This window comes from Folsomia candida, unplaced genomic scaffold, assembly GCF_002217175.1.
Source record: "Folsomia candida strain VU population unplaced genomic scaffold, ASM221717v1 Fcan01_Sc007, whole genome shotgun sequence".
NCBI lineage: Eukaryota > Metazoa > Arthropoda > Collembola > Entomobryomorpha > Isotomidae > Folsomia > Folsomia candida.
This window is the reverse complement of record NW_019091199.1, coordinates 3,414,255-3,432,361: the sequence shown is the minus strand read 5'-3', so window position 1 is coordinate 3,432,361 and position 18,107 is coordinate 3,414,255. Positions and strand designations below refer to the sequence as shown.

The following is an 18,107-nucleotide window of genomic DNA, read 5'->3' as shown; positions in this document are numbered from 1 at the left end:
ATTCGTTTGTGGACACTTTGACGAGGTAGAAAAATGAATTACGCTTGTAATGAACGCTTTTCATGAAAATAAATATTTTCAAAGTTGAAATGTTGCTTTATATTTTGTAACTTTAGCTGATGATCACAAAGGTTAAAATATGACATATTATATGAACATATAGACAATCTAGGAAGACTATTGACCACAATTTCTACTCTCAATATGATATGTGTCTCATTAAGAAGGTTCAGTCTGTGGGGTCTCCCACTACCACTACCACTGGGGTTTCATCATCAGTACTATCATGAATCCCGTCATCAGCATCGACGTTGTCATCATCCCGGTGACGGGATGCAGGCGCGGTTCTCATCTTACTGACGACACCTTTATCAAGTTTTGAACAATATGTTTGGTTTTCCTCAACGAGACAAATTCCTCCGGGCAGTGTGGCCATTAAGCGTTGCAGCGCATCCACTGGACAAGGAATGCCTGAAAATAATAAAAGATTGATTGGGTAGTATCTTTTGATAATTAATTACGAAACGGTTCGGCTTGGACATGTTAATTCAAAATGAACGGACCCAGTTGCTCGTAAGCTCGTCGGACGTCGTGGGCAGAAGGGACTGGCAGTAATGAGCAAGGATGATCAGTGTATGGCTGGTCTTCAAAAGGTCGTCTCTTCGGCAGGAGATGAGGAGGAGGTGTTTCTAAAGGTTTGGTGATCATTTTTAGCTTATCGTCTCCGTTCTTTTCGCTAAAATACGGTTGACAATTAAGTTGGCCATAATAGCAGTTATTTAAACACCGAGCATCCAGACGCTGAGGTGGTTCTATATTTTGGTGATGATAGAAATGGTAGGACGACTCAGGATTATTCGGGCCTAAGCTCAAATACTGACCTACTGGACAATCATGGGGCAAATTATTTTCGGATGAAAATGAGACACGCAACGGTGCCATCATTGCCAGTGACATTGCAGTTGAACCATCTGAATGAGACCAAAAGCGAGATGATGATGCTGCTGCTGCTGTTGCTGCGACATTATGGTATAAATTAATAGCATGATGATCTCTGGAACTGTAACTATCATTGCTGGAGTGAGAATCATGATGATGATAAGGGTTGTTACAGCAAGAGCTATTACGAGTTGGTGTGTGGCTGCAATCAGATGAATAATTGATGCACGACGACAACGACGATGGCGAGGATAAATCTAAACTATCAGCAGCTTTATTTCCTGGTTGTGGCTGGTGGTGGCCTTGGCATTGATGATGAGACAGACCTTGACGACGACAAGCAGGTGACTGACCCGTACCACAGAAGAACATTGGATTGGCTGTGGTGTTCGTCGTCGTGTCGAATGGCATGGGCACCCCCACTTCCTCTTTGCGACTTTGCTGCCGTTGAGTGTGCAACTCGAATTGTTTCGCACCCTTCAATCGCACCAATTGGCAAACGGCACACTCGGGATCTTTGCAATGTTTCCAGTGAGCCAATATTTTCAGAGAGGACGAACAATGGATATGGGGACAGTCGGGACCAATCCGACATTTTTTTATGTGCAGCCATACTTCTTGCATCATGGAGCAGTTGGGCACATTGCATCGCTACACAAGATCAGAACATTTAGCGATTATGTAATTCTTCAATGATTAGTATTGCCTCAACATTTTAGCTAAGAAACATACTTTGGCACTATTGGCGAGATCCTTTTTTAGACAAGCGTGCGAATGAAGGAGGATAACTAGTTGTTTCTGGATAAGCTTCCTTGAATCTGTGGGGGTTTTAAGGATCAAGGGTTTAACCCGGGGAATGGTGGATGGGACATCTTGGGCCCCGTCCTTTTCTGTCGTTTTCATTCCTGCTACAAAATATCACAAGAATTTGCAAATTTGTCAATGATATGCAATAGAAATCTACATAGCTAAGTATAATAGGCAAATAGAGATATATATATTTTGGACTTGTATCAGTGAGACTGGTTGCCGGTAGCTAAAATTCCTCTTCCTGCATAAACTAATATCAGCCGAGGAAATAGGAATAGTAAAAGCAGGGTCTCAGTCATGAAATACAATCCATTTGACAGTAATAAAACAGAGCGAGCTTGAAATTGGTAATTTAATTAGAGTTGACATGTTGATTGTAAGGTTCGGAAAAAAGGGACGCGCCACTACTAAACTAATAATACTACAAGTTTGATAGCGGCAATACAATTGACAATAATAATTGAGTCTTAATTTAGTTCCGGGTAATTTATTCATTCAGGCAGTGTAACGAGTCGTCCATACACTTCTCAATGAAAATTATTAGCCAATTGACAACCACCAAAAAAGCCATGTAGCGAACCACTTTTATTGAATGAGTTGAGGATACGTATGTACTTATGAGACGGGCTAGTGAAAAATTTCGTCAATTTGACACCGCTTCTTATTACCTGCAATAATATGTAACCTCGCTCTCTTAAACTCGACACGGACGTTTCCGATGATGCTGTGAAAATTGGAATGGTTCACTGGGGACGGGATGAAGTGACGAAATGCGGGGTTCGATTGTTGGGGGAGGGCATCAAAGCTAAACTAATTTTATTTCCAATAAGCAGTTTTTCTCTCCATCATCGACGCCATTTTCGAGAAACTCTTCCTGTTTTGCAGTTAGTTCGCTTTGTTCTGGCGTCGTCGGGTTTGCAAGTTTATTGTAAACAATTTCTCTGAAAAGTCAACAAATCCACTCCAAGGAGTTTCCCCCTATTATTAGTATATGACAACGGCGTATTTATGCACGGTGTCCATTGTTGGCTTAATTATACCACGCACGCCACGAGGTACCAGCGTTGCGTTTCGTTTGCAAACAACAATTGCTTCAAGTCTTGACCCGCGTAGAAATTTGGTGGGTGCTGCACCAACCGAAGAACAAGAGTCGGCACAGGAATGCAAAACAGGAAGTCACTTTATGTTTCCGTATTTATTATTGATTGGTTTTTTGGCTCGTCCTCTCTCAAATAATTCTGGCTTCGGGGTGGTGCTGGGTCAGTTAAACCCGGATGAATCACATGCAAACTTAAGTAAACTTCTGCTATTTGCTCTGTTGTATCTGAATTTATGTGAACCAGGACTGAGGATTAGAAGGATGAGTGGTCGAGGTTCGTAATCACAGCACGTCAACAGGTGGACAACATTTTGTAAGATAAACGGCGAAAATGTGAAAACTGGGCCACTGGACCAGCAGAACTTCCCTTCCTTATATTCACTCACTTCTTGTCTCCTTCCTTCCCGGTTGGTTAGTGGAGCAACTTCCTGTCACTTTGGAAAACTCGGTCAGACCACAGACAAGAAGACACTTACAAAACAACGACAAAACCCCGGATTCAGATTCGGGAAGTTGAAGGAAGTTCAACACTCCGAACGTTGCCGACTTTTCGGGTTGCTTTGTACGTATAGATGAAGAAACGGGTTAAATGCGCTTCCTCAAATAAATTATACGCATTTGTCTGTTTATATTTTCTCCTGTATTTGGCACACTAGAAGAGGTTTTATTAGTTAATTATTCCACTAATCCCCTCCAGTTACAGGCAAGCATGCGAATTTGGCCGTCTCACTCACTCAAGCAATGAGGCTGTCTCACTCAAATGTGAGACGGGGTAAGAAAGATGAGACTTTTTGTGTGAGACAACTCTACACAGCGAAGGTTTCATGAGAATTAGACCACTTCAGTCACAAAACCAAGCAAAGTGTGTGCAAAGCGTGGTTAGAGTTTGCAGAAATATTTGCAATGTGCGACTTTGACTTGCTCTACCACAAGTTTAGCTTGGTGTTAAGGTAAAGAATATTCTTCTTGTGCTCAATTTGGGATTGAAATGCGGACTCGTCTTTTCTTTAGGCTTGTGATTGGGATTGATGCAATGCATGCACAATAACTTTTACAGCCTATTCTTACGGCATACCTATATTATTCGCACTACTGTTAAGGTAATATTGCAATTGTGCTATGCAATAACCTGATGTTGCTGCTGAATGAAGTAACGCACTACTACCACCACCATAGCTTATTCTGCCTTTGCTAGTTTAGTAGGCCAAGTTTACATACCTACCCAAAGCAATCTGACTGATGTGGTAACAACATTTTACTTGCTACATCATCATCATGGACGCGTCTGACACAACCACGGAAATTGACTCAATTTTCAGAGAGTGCACATTGCACACACAACAATTCATCCACGACTAGCAATACTCCTCCCAATCAAACCAACAACACAGTCCATAAAATCATTTAGCATTACTGATGATGAGAGAAAGAATCGCGAGATGAGACTGAGACCAGCAGATGAATGAAACAACTACGACCAGCCAAACCTGTTGAGTTCACTTGGTCAGTCGGGCAAATCTAGTTAGTATAATAGATAAGCCCACTATTAATTTTTCCCCTCATAATAATGTAATTCTTCGTATTTTACTTCTCCTAAGCTAGAAAAATGTGATTTACTCAAAACTTATAGCCGGTATAGCATAGGTTAAACAGGATGGCGTGCGATTAAAAGATGACATTCATGTGACATAGTCATCTGCAATACAGAATTATAAAATTCAGTAATAATTCATAATCTCATGAAATTGATCAACTGTTAATCTCAAGTAACTTTAGAAAAGTGGCTAAATACTTGGAATCATCGGTTATTGTAAATAAAGTTAGCAGAGTTGAGCAGTGTGCCATGAAAAAGCAGAGAGAGAGCCTACGTAAAATTACTCCACCGCAAGCTTTCTAGTTACATAATTGCGAAAAGGTTGCAGGCAGCTAGCGTCTTTCGTCTAGAATGGTATGCATGCAATTTGGAATTGCACCATCGTTCGCTTCCCGTCTGGTAAAATTAGCCAATGAAATTTAATGTCCTCTCTGATGAGGTGCATGCATACTCCAGCTCAGTTTGGGTTTAGCAATTACAACCATAATTCACTTTGTCATGCCGTCCACACTTTTATAAATATATCAGTTAAATATTGGCGAAATGCAAAAACTACTCCTTTTTGTACCAGTCTCTCTCAGTCTGTTTTCCTCATTGCCTCAACCTCATGTTACTCTCTATTTATCTAGCGACTACTAGCGAGTCGCTTTTTGTGCCAATTAGTTTTCCAGCAGGTATCATTAAGCGAACTTTAAACTCGGCAAGTTATTAATCTGCATATTCATAAAGCGAATGTGTGCATACTTTTGGTTGTAATTAAATTAATACGATAAAACATAAAACTAATGTGAGCGAAGGTGTGTGAAGTGAAATTTATGCATAAAGTGGTGTAATTATTAAACCTTAATTCTAAATTAAGCTGATGAGTGTAGTAAAACGATGGTCTAATACGCGGAAGACGATAGCGTACGATTCGTGCAGTCAACATATTTGCAAATCTCACTACAAACAAAGCACATGTACTCAATTGCTCTCTGTTTGGTTTGCGTATAAATAAAGACACGCGAATGCGATTCATTTCAACCCTGCAATGCATAAGCAAATAAAGCAATGAAATTCAGACAGGGAGCAAAAACGTAGAGCAATTTGCGGTTTTTTAACTGATACAGCAATATGTATGACTGGATTAATATTATAAATCGTGACCAAACATCACAAGAATGATATCAAAAGATTTCAGAATATGCAGTTACAATTTTATACAAATAATCGAGTATGGTAATGTAATACCGGCATACGAACCATGCTGTCTGCTGGAGGTTTAGTAATACATATGTATGTATTGGGTAAAACTTATTAAAAATACGATTTGTGTTACAAAAGCATAAAATTACTTAAAATCATATAATTCATATAATCAAATACAAAACTGGTCCTTATGAAATACATTATAAACAATAAACTTCTCGACAGTTGAGAGTGAGAATGTCGAAATAGTGCAAACTCCCATCTACAAATGGATAAGTAAGTAGTGAGCAAATCGAAATGGTGAATCATGATCGTCGTCGTTGTTTGATGGAGTGGATTTGGGCTTGGTAGACTGGTCTGCAGATTTGGCAGGAGGACTTCTTCATGCAAATCTTCCAGTGGCGGATGATCTCCCTGTTGTGGTGACAATGGGTCAGGGTGCAGGTGTCAGGTTCGAAACAACACCGAATGTGGTCCAGGCATTTCTTCGTTTCCTCGCAAAATGGGAGCTTGCACTGGAAAAAATAGATTAAAGATTTGTTACAATTTGCTCCATCTCGAGTTTATCTCTTTCGATTTTTATATGTACATGTGGACAAAAGTAAAGCAATAAAATGCAGGTAGTATTTGTGACGAAAAGTACCTTTTCCTTTGGCTGCTCTTGGCCGTGCACTTCGTAGTCGTGAGAATACGAATTCTCCTGCTTCTGACATGCGTGAGCATGCAAAATAAGGACGAGCTGTTGTTGCACAATTTTCTGTGTGATCTCGAACCCGATTTCAGGAACTTCCAAAATAGTTTCCATCATTTTGAAACAGATGTTTTATAGAAAGAAACACTTGACGGAGTAAAACGTGGGTGTGATGATAGTACGAGTGAAGAGGAATTAGTTAGCAAAATTGCTTCTTATAAAATGGAGGAAGATTTCAGCGGAAATTCAAGGATTTCAACGGAGAGTGAGAGCGAGAGAGAAACTTGAAGTGGTCAAAGTGACCTCAACCAAATCTGCTTTTATACGGGCCTGAGTTTTGTTTCCAGTTCCCAGGCAGTAAATATTTAATATGCAAGATGAGGTGATGGTCCGATGATGATGCAATTCTCCATAATTTATCAACCACCACTATATTTATAACATGCAGCCATACATTTTACATGCATGCAGTGTTAGTTAGAGTGGTTAGTGCCCTAGCTGTTCTTACATACATTTTTTATTTAGCTAACTACCACATACAGGATTTAGAGGGGAACCACGCTCCTTGACGCTGACTGGGGAATGCCATTCCCATGTCAAATTGCAGAGTGGACGTTGAACATGCCATAATTCTTAAAATATGATGTCCACTGTCCACCACCCCTGAGACACTCGACCATCGCCTGATCATCTCACCCTGATTGCTCTTTGTCAATTCCATGAACTTTGTGAAATTTATTAACAAGTCGGCGCTTTGCATGGAATCATCATTGTCCCAGCAGATAACTTTGCCAGGGAAAAGAGTGATGTGTAAGTATAGCCTCTCACAACTTGTCCCATTTCGTCGCAACTTGTCCTACGTATCTCACGGGAAAGGTGTCATGATTGATTGTTTAAGAAAACGTGCGTCATTTACATCTTTACAAGAACACTCTTTTAATAACAATCACTGGTCGTAAAAAAATAAATATAATGCAACAACGTTAACAGCAATTGCTCCATCAAGTCAATTTATTAGTATCAGATGCATTCATGGTAAAATCATCACAAGCTTACGCACACACAGCGCTCATAAGTCAGAATTATTCTTATGGGCAAAACATAAGGAAAATTTGCTTTCAGACTTTACACTTTAATTCATAGCTGAGGAAAGGAATTATTGCTTTTACGCAGGCAGAAGCATCAATAATATTACTCCTGCAGCAGACAGAAACGCAATTATCTGGCATTAACTGGATTAAGACTGCCCTTTGTCTCACGGAATTACTCTGAGTTCCATTAATGAAATGGGGTTTCTGTACCATAATAAAACCTTTGGACTGTTTATTGCAATCTTATGTCGTGGGAGGTCGAAGTTAAATCGACTTATTATGGAATTATTAAATCTTGATGGACAACCTTGTAAACATCACACACACATATATTCCTAGATCTGATATGTATAATAACTTTTCCCTGCCATGCATTTTAGCAACCTATGTACGCAGTTTGTCTGCAACTCTATTTATATATCCCGTTCTACTCGTAGCACTTATTTTCAAAATATACAACACGTCATTTTGCCGTCAATTCGTTAAATCAATTATGAAAAATTGTAATTTATTACACGAGGTTTCACCTTTTCGCACCATGTAGAAACTATACACATCAAGAAATAGAATGATTTTAATGTAATTAGTTGTATTTTGAATAATGAGTAATAACATTCATGTAACATTTGAGACAACTTTTGCATGCATTTCTCGCGTCTTCTTCGACTGAGGTTGATACTGGAGGACTAAAGGCTGCACCAGCTGCCTCACTATAACCATCACCATAACCGCCGAGGTTTGACTGTGTAAAAGGTCACAAGTAAGTAATTGGAGATTCGTCACTTCACTCACACAGTGTAAAATAAAATCTGTATTGTTTTGTAATCTCACTCGCTCGCTAATGTTCCAAATTTCAGATATTTTAATAACAATCAATTAATGAGGGCTTTCTTATCAAGTTATTCGTTCGGATGCCAATTTATGAGAAAGTTGGTCGTTTTAACTTAGAGTTTATTGGAGAAGGGCAAGTTTTTTTTGAAGGTGGGGTCCATCAAAGGAAGGGAAAGCAAATTTTAGTTAAGTTTATCGTCCAGTCCTCCGTCACTTAATGATCAAGATGGAGAAAATGGAAATGCCCTCAATGATGAACTCGGTGTGTCCGATGACTCCGATGGGGGTGAAGGGTCGTCGAAGTGGTGGTGGTGGAGGAGGAGGAGGTGGTGGTGGAACACCTGATCTCGCATCATTCTTTGAGTGCCCAGTTTGCTTTGATTATGTAAGTATCATATAGACAAGTATACTGGGTTAAAGGGTTACGAAGGCAGACGTGTTTTGACTAATAGTAATATATAAATATTCGTTATCTTCATCCAGGTACTGCCCCCAATATTTCAGTGCTCAGCTGGTCATCTTGTGTGCTCTGCGTGTAGACCCAAATTAACTTGTTGTCCGACGTGCCGTGGTCCTCTGGGTAACTTGCATCAGATTTTGTTTAATTGGATAGGTTTAGTTTTTATTTAACTTCCATTCTTTCTACTAATTTGCAGCTGATATCAGAAATCTAGCGATGGAGAAAGTCGCAGGCACAGTCCTCTTTCCATGTAAGTACTCATCCAATGGATGTGGATCTTTACTGCTGCACACCGAGAAACCTGATCACGAAGATGCGTGTGAACATCGTCCCTATTTTTGCCCATGTAAGGAAATATGCTCGTAGATACATATTGAGTCATATTGATGATCATTAACTAATTATCTCTTAGGCTTATTATTTTACAATCTATACTAAAAGGCTTGATTCCATAAACTACGCTATAAATTATTATAAATATTTTTATCTTGCATCTTTATCATCCTCGCCAATCCTCACTATTTTATTATGTTCTAAATGAAAATATTATTTAAGGTCCCGGAACCAATTGCAAATGGCAAGGAACATTAGAACAAGTTATGCCACATCTTCTCATCCAACACAAGTCAATTACAACCCTTCAAGGTGATCTTATTTGATTTTTTTTAAAGAATTGACTTTGCGAATAACACAAGATTGTGTACAATAATTACAATGTACATTTTTATCATGATAGGTGAAGACATCGTATTCTTAGCTACAGGTAAGTTCGTATGTATATTGTATACACAGCATAAGATATTTTAGGTTGCATAATATTTATTATTAACATGTCAATTCACTTCTTTTTGACTACAGACATCAATTTACCTGGGGCTGTTGACTGGGTTATGATGCAATCCTGTTTTGGCTGCAACTTTATGTTAGTCCTAGAAAAGCAAGAAAAAAATGGCGGAGAACAATTTTTCGCAATTGTCCAACTCATTGGATCTCGAAAGCAAACTGAGAAGTTTGCGTATAGGCAAGTTCACACATCAGTGTAAATTCTTGGTGTCACTTGGCTTAACCATTCAATAATACAAAAGTATTACAAAATCTGTTTCAGGCTGGAACTTAATGGACACAGACGCCGACTGATTTGGGAAGCGACGCCCCATACGATTGTTAGTATCCTACTTAGTTGATTAATTAAATATAAATCTGTGGTGATGAGGAGTTTTATGTTTATTTTTATTTCTTGCAGCACGATGGAGTTTCATCAGCCATTCTCAATTCTGATTGCTTATTCTTTGACACTAACACTGCAAAGTTATTCTCAGAGAACGGTAATCTTGGAATTAATGTGACCATCTCAATGGTTTGTGGAAAGTAAATGTATAATAATGATCCCGATAGATTATATTATACACTACTAAAATTAATTAATTAGCAAATTCCGTTGGATGCTAGTTTAAAATATCGCTATAGTCATTTGCAATTTGCATGCAATTGTTTCTTATTATGTATTTAAAAGCTAATTTGAAAAGACTATGTATTACACTACGTATATTATTTATAATAATTCATTTCGCAAATCATTTTGTATCTCTACCATTCTCGTTTTTTGGTAGATAAATAATAATTCGTTCGTTTGTCTTCTCGGTCTTTGTCTCATCATATTTTCACATTGACGTCGTGTACTATTATGTTGGTACCCATTCCAGATGAAAGAAAAAATGATCATTTTTAAATAAATATCATGTAATCTCTCTTGTGCAAGTTTTGACTTTGATTCAATCATCAATTCAATTAAAGAAATGTTCAAACATATGTGAAACATTAAATAAAAGTATTATTTTCAATCTATAATAACTAACTAGTAACAATTAATTGTTGTGTTGTGTTATCTTAATTTATAGTTGTCTATTTACAACTTGCATCATAATTAAGTCTTAATTAAATACATGTACGATTATTATTTTTTACAGTAAGAACTGCGTAACTTATTAACCTCTAAAAGGGTCGATTATTATAGGAAGACCAAGAAGATGACGACGAATTGCGTGTAAAAGAAGACTTTCTTTCATATCGTGAACCAGGTGTGCTTCCCTGGTCCCCACTCCCACCACCCGCTGCATTATTCCCCTGTGGGCGACCACCAGAAGAGCTGTTTGAAGAATACGAGGCCGTATTACCACCGCCCCGACCCCCACTCGACGTAGAGTAGTGAACAGGAATGCTTTGTCGCCCTCCATACGAACTGTTACTGTGGTCAAACGAAGAGTGAGATGCTGAAACTGGAGAAATCCGAGTACCACTACTTCCATGGTCTTGATTTCCTCCCGAATTTCTAGGTTTGTGTCGATGATCAACATGAGCTTGAAGATCCCTAGAATAAAGTCAGATTTACGTTTAGTCTGACGGTGATGTGAATAAATGCATGAATACAATAAAGGGTAATCTAACCTTTGAGAGAGATACGTTCTTCGACATCCTTCAAAGCCATACCGACCTCCACCATGATGACACATAAAAACTTGACCAAGATGTGCTTGTTCAATTCGGGTTACACGGTCAGAACAACAGGAACAGTAGCTCTGCTTGGTAGCACACGCGTGACAGTAAACATGTTTGCAGGGTATCTACAAATTCAGGGAAATTCGGTTCGGAAAAAGGGAAAAAATAAAATTCTCTTTTGAGGTTCACTTTTATATTTAAAAAAAATATTACCAAACGCCCGTAAATTCTGATTGGAAGTTTACAGTCAACACACATGTGAATATTTGGCGTAGGAAGTTTATCTCCCATCGGAGTATACTTGTGTTCCCAGCTCAGTTCTAGCATTGGTTGTGGGGGTCCTTTCGACACGGTGGAAAATGTGGGTGGAACCAACTGGGAAATATCGTCGTCCAAGGTGAACTCTACTTTTTCCTTGTGCTCTTCATTTTTGACCACCGTTATTGCCGTCTCCTCAGTTTCTGGCATGCAGTTTTCACGCTCATCAATAACCATTTCGTCCTCTACAAGCAAATTACACTTACTTTTAGTTTTTAAATATAGTTTCTAAATTTGTAAGGTTTTTCAGCATACCATGATCATCGTCATCAAGTTCAACTTGGTTATCTACAATCTCACTAGTTTCGATTTCTTCCTCATCACTCTCGATAATCTAATCAGAGAAAATATAGGGTCAAGATTATTTGATGCTTTATCAATCTATCTGGAGACTAACGTTACCGATACAAAGTCAAGCAATTGTAGTATATGGTCAATTAAAAAATTTCCAATGCCACCCAGAATAAATATAAAATTGGCGACTTTCTAACGTTGCCTATGATACAACGATGATAATGTTGTAGAATTTGTACCATTTCGAATCAATTTTTCATGTTTAGAGAAATGAGTTTTATTTTCGTTCCTCCTTATCACAATAATTTTTTATTGACAAGTGAAACTGAACCGTTTTGACTCTTTGGCCTCACCAAGATGGTGAAAACGTGTTGGGAGACTGCTGTAAGCACAATTTTGTGACAATAATCTCTTTAAAATTTATGGTCTTAAGTAATAAGGGGCCGTCCATAAATTACGTAACGCAGAAATCGCGATTTTCTAACCCCCCCTCCCCCTTAACATGTGAACGATGTCATTATTGTCATTGAAGCCTTAGACTATCCCCTCTTGAGTTACGTAATTTAAGGACGGCTCCTAATTAAAAATGTAATTAACTAAATGCTAAAATGTTTCAACTAGTTAAATAACTATTCAAATATTTGAATATAGAACCATGAATCCAATTTTCTGCTAATCGCCGGTGCCGTCATGTTCGTAATGTCCAGCTTGATCAACCTTGTTCCTTTCATACCAATTCTCGTCAAACTTTTGGTCTCTATCGGATCTGTGTACATTGCTGACGTGTTTTGGGATCCTCCACTAAGGGAGCCACCAACAGCAGAAAATTTCGAGAGACTGCGACCTAGCAAACTTTTGGTATGTACAAAACGACTTAGACTTAAGTGACAAAGTCAATCGTGCTCCATTCGTTTGGTAATTGGAAAAATGGTTATTATTGTGTATAGATAAAGGCCCTCATTGATCTTGTCTACTTTGGTAACGCTGTCGTCATCTTTACCTTCGTAGGACCAATTCTGGCCAAGACCGTGTCACTCTATGACACATACGAATTATGGTACGGGAAACTGGTCAGTGGAAATGCAGGCGTGGTGTACTCGGCATATTATTTCTCCTTCTGGATTCTCCTGATGTCATTTATCTCATCCATTCGATTCTTCTATCACTTGTTCCAATCAGCAGCAGTTTCTCTGTACAACATCATGTACTAGTGACAACGCATACGCGAACTCGTCAAACAAAATTCCTAATCATCTCTCATTCCTGCAACTCATGCCTAACTGGCCCTATTATCGCCAAATATCATTTTACAATGAACTTGTTTAAAAACGCAATAAAAACGATTGTAGCACAACAATTAAATCGTGACTTTGCAAAATTTACCATTTTCCTTGGCCGTCCACGTCCGCGACCTGTTCCACGTCCTGCCGCGCGGCTTCCTCTGGCCGCCCGACTTGGACGTCCACGCTTTCCTCTCCCCCTCCCTGTTTTCTTATCTCCATCCATCTCTTTCCGGTCGAAACCTTAAAAAATAGGTAGATTAACAATTCTCACACCACATCAAAGCTTACTCTTATTTTGTTACATGTCACATGTAAAAAATCTTTTTTACTAAACTAAATACCTTGAATTGATGAAGTTTATTTGGTTGTGCGTGCAATAGATATATTTTTAATTGAAGGAAAGTTTTAAAGTGACATTTTTCATCATAAATAGTGACAAATAAACAACTGGGCTGAGAGTGCATAGCCAAATTTTGCCACACTGTGAGGGGAAACCAGATATTATATGCTAACGCAGACTTATTTACGAGTGAGAATGAGAATTTCTTTTCAAACTTCAAAGCCGTAAGATATAAAACAAACAATACAAAATATTTATTTGGTTTTATTTCCGTTATTCAATTTGTAACATATTAAAAATATTTCGAGCAAAATCCACCGTTCTAGCACGATGCTCTTTTTGTTCTGTTGGTTCCACAAGGTGACCCAGTTGGTGTCACCAAATGACCCCATCTTTCATGACCAAATTGTTCTAAATTTCGCAAGGGTTCTCCTATATACTTGATGACGGAATTATTGGATTATTAGATGAGGAATTTATGGATCGTCTCCGTCTCTTCACGTTTTGTTCATGAGAAGGGTCATGAATTATTTTATGAAGACGAAGTTGCGTAAAGGTATAAAACTTTTTGCCACAGCTGCAAAGATGAGCTGGTTTTCCATGTGCTATTTTCATATGTTTCTTTACTTTGCTGGCATCGGTGAAAGATTCACTGCATTGATATTGATCACATTTGTAAGGCGTTTCACCAGTATGAAGCTATAAAAAGAAAGATGCATAATAACAAGTTGTATGTGTTACATTTGAGCAGAATTAAAGTTAAATATTGTTGCCTTATTTAGTTCTGATCATTCTTACTCGTTTATGCCTAATCAGATCGGATGATCGCGTCAGACCTTTTCCGCATACGTGGCAAATGTACGGTTTAAATGCTAGAATTATATGTGAACAAACAATTTCTACTGTTAGTGCATAACCCATTTGAACGTCACGTAATTAAAATAATTTTTGCATATTGACGAACTTGTATGAGATAGCATGTGCCTGTCGTATGAGCTTTTGTCAGCATGGCCCATTTTGCAGTTGGTACATGTAAATTTGAAAATTTGTTGATGAACAATTTGGATATGTTTTTTTAGACGCATGCTCGAAGTGAATGTCTTTCCACATTGGTCGCAAATATGGGTCGGTGTTTTAGGAAGCAGTTCGTAAACTTGGTGATCCACACGACGATGATTGAAGAGTTGAATTTTGTTGAGGAATGCTTTTGAACAAATATCGCATTTCGGACTTTCCCTACAAATTGGTTTACCACCTTTTTTCAAGTTTTGTCTGGCCCTTTTACGCGGACGATTATCCGATTGTACTTCAAAAAATTGATCAGAGGACGAGATATCGACTTTTTCGTGAATTGCTGATTCCTCAGATTCAATTGATTTGACGCCTCTTACTTTCTTCTGCTTACACTTATTGTGATGATGAACTATGTTTCGTAGTTCATGTCGAACCTTTTGTGTCTTGCTGACACGCTTTTCTGACCCTCGCGAATTTTTTTCACAATTCGTCCCACAACTAACTGTGATACTACCAGTTAAGAGCTTGTTAATCACTCGTTTCCGGATGCATTTCAGTTTTGTCAGAGAACGCTTGATGATAATGGCGACGCATTGAGCATCTCGAACTAGCGTGGAACACTGAGGGCAAAATGTGCCCCATTCGGAAGGATTCCCATGTGAGGAGACCAACCTGGTGCAGTCCGCAGAGGAAACTTGTAGCAAGTTTCGAATTACGAAAACTGTATTGAGTTGAGAATCCACTAATGACGATCCACCCATTTCCTCTCCAATTTCCCCAGCCATCGCCAAGTTGTTGGACGATGGACAATGCGTCCTTGTGCATAGTAGGCACCTCGCACTTAATTCCTCAGAAGACTGTACCTCCATCCTATGTATTTTTCCAAATTTTGTAACTAATATCAAATTACCTCAAAATTCAACTTTGTCACGCTGAAGAGTTTTCAGTGAAGAGCATGTAAAACCTACGTGAAAGTGTGAAAACTGCACAAACTTTTCTTACTTTTTGAATTTATCTCTTTCTGCTTCATCATATGGAGCAAGACGAGCTTGCATTTACATAATACTATGTACTTACATGAAAGGAGATGTACTATGTACTTACATATCGCAAAACTAGTGCATTTCACCGACATGAGTCTTGAATGTCGAGACCATGCTTTCAACAGATACATGATGCTTGAACAAGCATTTCAAGATGCTTGAACTTTTATAATAAACGACGATAAGAGGATTGATAAAATAATGACGATAATGCCGATGCAAAGGATAATGATTAAAAGTAATGTAATACACGTTTGGTTTAAGTTATAATTCCCATGTATTTCCGGTATACATTCAAAATATTTGCCTTCACGTATAACATAATTTCAAATTTTGTTCTAGGTACATACATCATGTACTCTTATGGCGCAATGTTATTGGCATCTGCCCATTTAGTCAACAGGTCGTCCGCTCTCGCCAAAGTCTCTTCCTTCTTATAGAAACAAAATCGGATCAGGTATTCGCATTCGCGTTTATGGGGCTCGCTGTAAAAAGCGGAGGGAGGAATTCCGAGAACTTTCCACTTTTTTGCGTACCACTTTGCAAACCGATAATCTAGATATTCGTCCTTTTCAGACGATAGGTCAACCTTGGACTCTACAAGTTGTAGAACAATAAACATCATCATCTTACTATTATCTCTACCACTTTATGTAAATACTGTCTATTAAAAGGATCTCAATTGTACCCAATGGTTTCCAATTGGCACAGAGAAATGCTCCAGCTTCCGGCATGATGGGGACAAATCCTGCTCGAACGACCGACTTTGCAAAAATGTCACATCTCATCTTTAAATCTGCACCCAACTGGTAGAAAAACGAATCTTTTGTCCCCAGAAGAGGAATCTCTTTTTCAACAGCAATGGCTAGAGCTTCTTGACAAGGTGTGTTACACGTGTAGACGCAGCTCTACATAAAAATGAGCATATATTCATATAAACCATGTACATGTATATAACTTGCGTCAATTTATCAAATGCACTCTACAATTATTTCGCACCTGATGGGCAACAAATAGATTTTTCATCAAATTAGCTGGACCATAGGACCAACCAGTCTTCCATCCAGTGAGACTTTAAATACATGACGAAATTAATGCTTAATTGTTTTATTATCACATTGTATATGGCAGGAAGAGTGGATTAAATACCTGAACGCCTTACCAGACGACCCCACAGTAATTGTACGTTCCCACCTTCGAAAATACATGTGCGTATTATTTTAGTCACATTTAGTTTATTTTGTCTGACTTTAATTTTTAGTAATTATTCTAGTTTGTTAAAAAATTGCTCACATCCCAGGGAGAGATGCCATCCGGACATGTTCATATTCAGGAAATACATTCATCTCATACACTTCGTCTGCTATGCAAACGACGTTGTGCTTTTTGCATAAATCGCCAATTTCCTTAATAATAAGACAAGTCAGATTTTAAACGTAGACTTAGAAAGATTCAGAAAAATTTATAGAAATTGATCATTCATTATTGGCTCACCGTCAATTCCTTCCTATTGTACACTTTGCCCAGCGGATTGTTTGGCGTGTTGACCACAATAATCTTTGTGTTCTGATTGAATAATGCTTCCAGTTCCTTCATATCCAGAGTCCAAGCACCAGAAGTTGTATCATTTGGTTTTGTTGGTTTCAAGGAAATGTGTACAGGCTTCCCACCCGCAAGCAGAACTATTGGGCGATAACAATCATAATGCGGTTCTATGAGAATCACCTCATCCCCAGGGCCGATCATCGACATGAATGTGGCAAAGAGGGACCTAATCAGTACAAAATTTAGGAAAGTTGACAAAGACGTTGGTTTGGTATTGTTTATAGATTTGACCTACCCGTAAGCCCCAACTGTGACCAAGACTTCCGTCATGGGATTTATCTCTCGGTTAATTAATTTGCCATACATTTTGGCCAAGGCGTCAACCAATCGTTTGTGACCCTGTGTAGTCATTTTCTTATGGAGTTGTAAACGTAGGTCAAATGACGATAAAATGAAAATCCTTACATAGGATCTGGTGTACTGGTGTAAGAGAGGGTCCCCAGAGTTGGAACAAATTTTCGCCAGTGCTGCGGTTACATGCTCTGCCGGGTGAAAGTCTGGGAAGCCTTGTCCTAGATTTAGCACATCTTTATGCTCCGCGACAAATGCTACAAACTCCACCCTAATTTTACAGGCATGTGTTACAGAGTCCTTGTATTGTTATTCTGATTACATTTTTAAAGATGTTGTAGAAAATAGCTCACCAAACATTCTTTTCTAATCCCTTATACTTCTTGTGAAGTCCAAATTTGGCATCGATGCTTGATGACATATTTTTTTAACAATTACGGTGCTCTAAATTTATTAAATAATATTTATTTTGCTGAAGAAGTATTCACAGAATGATTAACTCCCGTATGAAAATACAAGTTGATCCGGCTGACTGACTGACCATGCATGCACATATTAAATATACATATGTAGCATCACATGTTATCACGTTTTAAACCAGTGCTATCAATCAACGAGATATAATAATGGAATGCATGCATGTATGTACATATGTATGACATAACAATGATTATAACGTCTTTGCGTACCGTGTGTAGCATACTTAGCATATACTGCATA

The 18,107-nt window shown here is 38.4% G+C and overlaps 6 protein-coding genes across 7 annotated transcripts; 1 reads left to right on the top strand and 5 right to left on the bottom strand.

The window, feature by feature from the left end:
* Window positions 1–73: 73 nt before the first annotated feature.
* On the bottom strand, window positions 74–4,843 carry LOC110852607. Of its 2 annotated transcripts, none has more exons than XM_035853463.1 (4): window positions 2,418–4,843; window positions 1,672–1,844; window positions 564–1,590; window positions 74–471 (listed from the first exon to the last, which is right to left on the bottom strand). In XM_035853463.1, exons 2-4 carry the CDS (start codon window positions 1,840–1,842, stop codon window positions 230–232), a joined length of 1,440 nt encoding a protein of 479 aa, XP_035709356.1. In that variant the 5' UTR covers window positions 1,843–1,844; window positions 2,418–4,843; the 3' UTR covers window positions 74–229. The 2 variants fall into 2 exon arrangements, with proteins under 2 accessions (XP_035709356.1, XP_021956172.2); XM_022100480.2 differs by having other exon boundaries at window positions 1,672–1,847; window positions 2,418–4,842.
* Window positions 4,844–5,624: 781 nt separating this feature from the next.
* Window positions 5,625–6,629, bottom strand: LOC110852183 (protein cbp-1). Its single transcript, XM_022100173.2, has 2 exons — window positions 6,274–6,629; window positions 5,625–6,145 (listed from the first exon to the last, which is right to left on the bottom strand). Exons 1-2 carry the CDS (start codon window positions 6,436–6,438, stop codon window positions 5,936–5,938), a joined length of 375 nt encoding a protein of 124 aa, XP_021955865.1. The 5' UTR covers window positions 6,439–6,629; the 3' UTR covers window positions 5,625–5,935.
* Window positions 6,630–8,154: 1,525 nt separating this feature from the next.
* On the top strand, window positions 8,155–10,548 carry LOC110851812 (E3 ubiquitin-protein ligase SIAH1). Its single transcript, XM_022099719.2, has 8 exons — window positions 8,155–8,628; window positions 8,727–8,823; window positions 8,900–9,049; window positions 9,259–9,348; window positions 9,440–9,466; window positions 9,562–9,724; window positions 9,809–9,866; window positions 9,947–10,548. The coding sequence occupies exons 1-8, from the start codon at window positions 8,461–8,463 to the stop codon at window positions 10,073–10,075; spliced, it is 882 nt and encodes a 293-aa protein (XP_021955411.1). The 5' UTR covers window positions 8,155–8,460; the 3' UTR covers window positions 10,076–10,548.
* LOC110851811 (E3 ubiquitin-protein ligase Hakai-like) lies at window positions 10,515–13,588 on the bottom strand. Its single transcript, XM_022099718.2, has 6 exons — window positions 13,436–13,588; window positions 13,195–13,334; window positions 11,773–11,851; window positions 11,413–11,702; window positions 11,149–11,324; window positions 10,515–11,071 (listed from the first exon to the last, which is right to left on the bottom strand). Exons 2-6 carry the CDS (start codon window positions 13,315–13,317, stop codon window positions 10,696–10,698), a joined length of 1,044 nt encoding a protein of 347 aa, XP_021955410.1. The 5' UTR covers window positions 13,318–13,334; window positions 13,436–13,588; the 3' UTR covers window positions 10,515–10,695.
* Window positions 13,589–13,659: 71 nt separating this feature from the next.
* LOC110852155 (zinc finger protein 667) lies at window positions 13,660–15,450 on the bottom strand. The gene is made up of 3 exons (XM_022100144.2): window positions 14,399–15,450; window positions 14,233–14,306; window positions 13,660–14,133 (listed from the first exon to the last, which is right to left on the bottom strand). Exons 1-3 carry the CDS (start codon window positions 15,315–15,317, stop codon window positions 13,867–13,869), a joined length of 1,260 nt encoding a protein of 419 aa, XP_021955836.2. The 5' UTR covers window positions 15,318–15,450; the 3' UTR covers window positions 13,660–13,866.
* A 294-nt stretch (window positions 15,451–15,744) lies between these two features.
* Window positions 15,745–17,945, bottom strand: LOC110851920 (kynurenine--oxoglutarate transaminase 1). Its single transcript, XM_022099862.2, has 9 exons — window positions 17,741–17,945; window positions 17,502–17,658; window positions 17,332–17,435; window positions 16,986–17,262; window positions 16,785–16,897; window positions 16,641–16,685; window positions 16,491–16,563; window positions 16,180–16,399; window positions 15,745–16,088 (listed from the first exon to the last, which is right to left on the bottom strand). Exons 1-9 carry the CDS (start codon window positions 17,806–17,808, stop codon window positions 15,853–15,855), a joined length of 1,293 nt encoding a protein of 430 aa, XP_021955554.1. The 5' UTR covers window positions 17,809–17,945; the 3' UTR covers window positions 15,745–15,852.
* Between the last annotated feature and the right edge of the window lie 162 nt (window positions 17,946–18,107).

What these genes read in the sequence shown, in the direction of transcription:
- LOC110851811 (XM_022099718.2), bottom strand. Translation starts at nt 13,317, where the DNA reads ATGGATGGAGATAAGAAAACAGGGAGGGGGAGAGGAAAGCGTGGACGT. An exon ending in ACTTGATGACGATGATCATG is followed by an intron (nt 11,703 to 11,772) that starts GTATGCTGAAAA and finishes ATTTGCTTGTAG; the next exon opens with AGGACGAAATGGTTATTGAT. An exon ending in TCAGAATTTACGGGCGTTTG is followed by an intron (nt 11,325 to 11,412) that starts GTAATATTTTTT and finishes CTGAATTTGTAG; the next exon opens with ATACCCTGCAAACATGTTTA.
- LOC110851812 (XM_022099719.2), top strand. Translation starts at nt 8,461, where the DNA reads ATGATCAAGATGGAGAAAATGGAAATGCCCTCAATGATGAACTCGGTG. An exon ending in TCGTCCCTATTTTTGCCCAT is followed by an intron (nt 9,050 to 9,258) that starts GTAAGGAAATAT and finishes ATATTATTTAAG; the next exon opens with GTCCCGGAACCAATTGCAAA. An exon ending in AAGCGACGCCCCATACGATT is followed by an intron (nt 9,867 to 9,946) that starts GTTAGTATCCTA and finishes TATTTCTTGCAG; the next exon opens with CACGATGGAGTTTCATCAGC.
- LOC110852607 (XM_035853463.1), bottom strand. Translation starts at nt 1,842, where the DNA reads ATGAAAACGACAGAAAAGGACGGGGCCCAAGATGTCCCATCCACCATT. An exon ending in ATCTCGCCAATAGTGCCAAA is followed by an intron (nt 1,591 to 1,671) that starts GTATGTTTCTTA and finishes GATCTTGTGTAG; the next exon opens with CGATGCAATGTGCCCAACTG. An exon ending in ACGAGCTTACGAGCAACTGG is followed by an intron (nt 472 to 563) that starts GTCCGTTCATTT and finishes TATTATTTTCAG; the next exon opens with GCATTCCTTGTCCAGTGGAT.
- LOC110852183 (XM_022100173.2), bottom strand. Translation starts at nt 6,438, where the DNA reads ATGATGGAAACTATTTTGGAAGTTCCTGAAATCGGGTTCGAGATCACA. An exon ending in AAGAGCAGCCAAAGGAAAAG is followed by an intron (nt 6,146 to 6,273) that starts GTACTTTTCGTC and finishes TATTTTTTCCAG; the next exon opens with TGCAAGCTCCCATTTTGCGA.
- LOC110851920 (XM_022099862.2), bottom strand. Translation starts at nt 17,808, where the DNA reads ATGTCATCAAGCATCGATGCCAAATTTGGACTTCACAAGAAGTATAAG. An exon ending in GGATTAGAAAAGAATGTTTG is followed by an intron (nt 17,659 to 17,740) that starts GTGAGCTATTTT and finishes CTGTAAAATTAG; the next exon opens with GGTGGAGTTTGTAGCATTTG. An exon ending in ACCAGTACACCAGATCCTAT is followed by an intron (nt 17,436 to 17,501) that starts GTAAGGATTTTC and finishes ATGACTACACAG; the next exon opens with GGTCACAAACGATTGGTTGA.
- LOC110852155 (XM_022100144.2), bottom strand. Translation starts at nt 15,317, where the DNA reads ATGGAGGTACAGTCTTCTGAGGAATTAAGTGCGAGGTGCCTACTATGC. An exon ending in GCACATGCTATCTCATACAA is followed by an intron (nt 14,307 to 14,398) that starts GTTCGTCAATAT and finishes ATATAATTCTAG; the next exon opens with CATTTAAACCGTACATTTGC. An exon ending in ATCTGATTAGGCATAAACGA is followed by an intron (nt 14,134 to 14,232) that starts GTAAGAATGATC and finishes TTCTTTTTATAG; the next exon opens with CTTCATACTGGTGAAACGCC.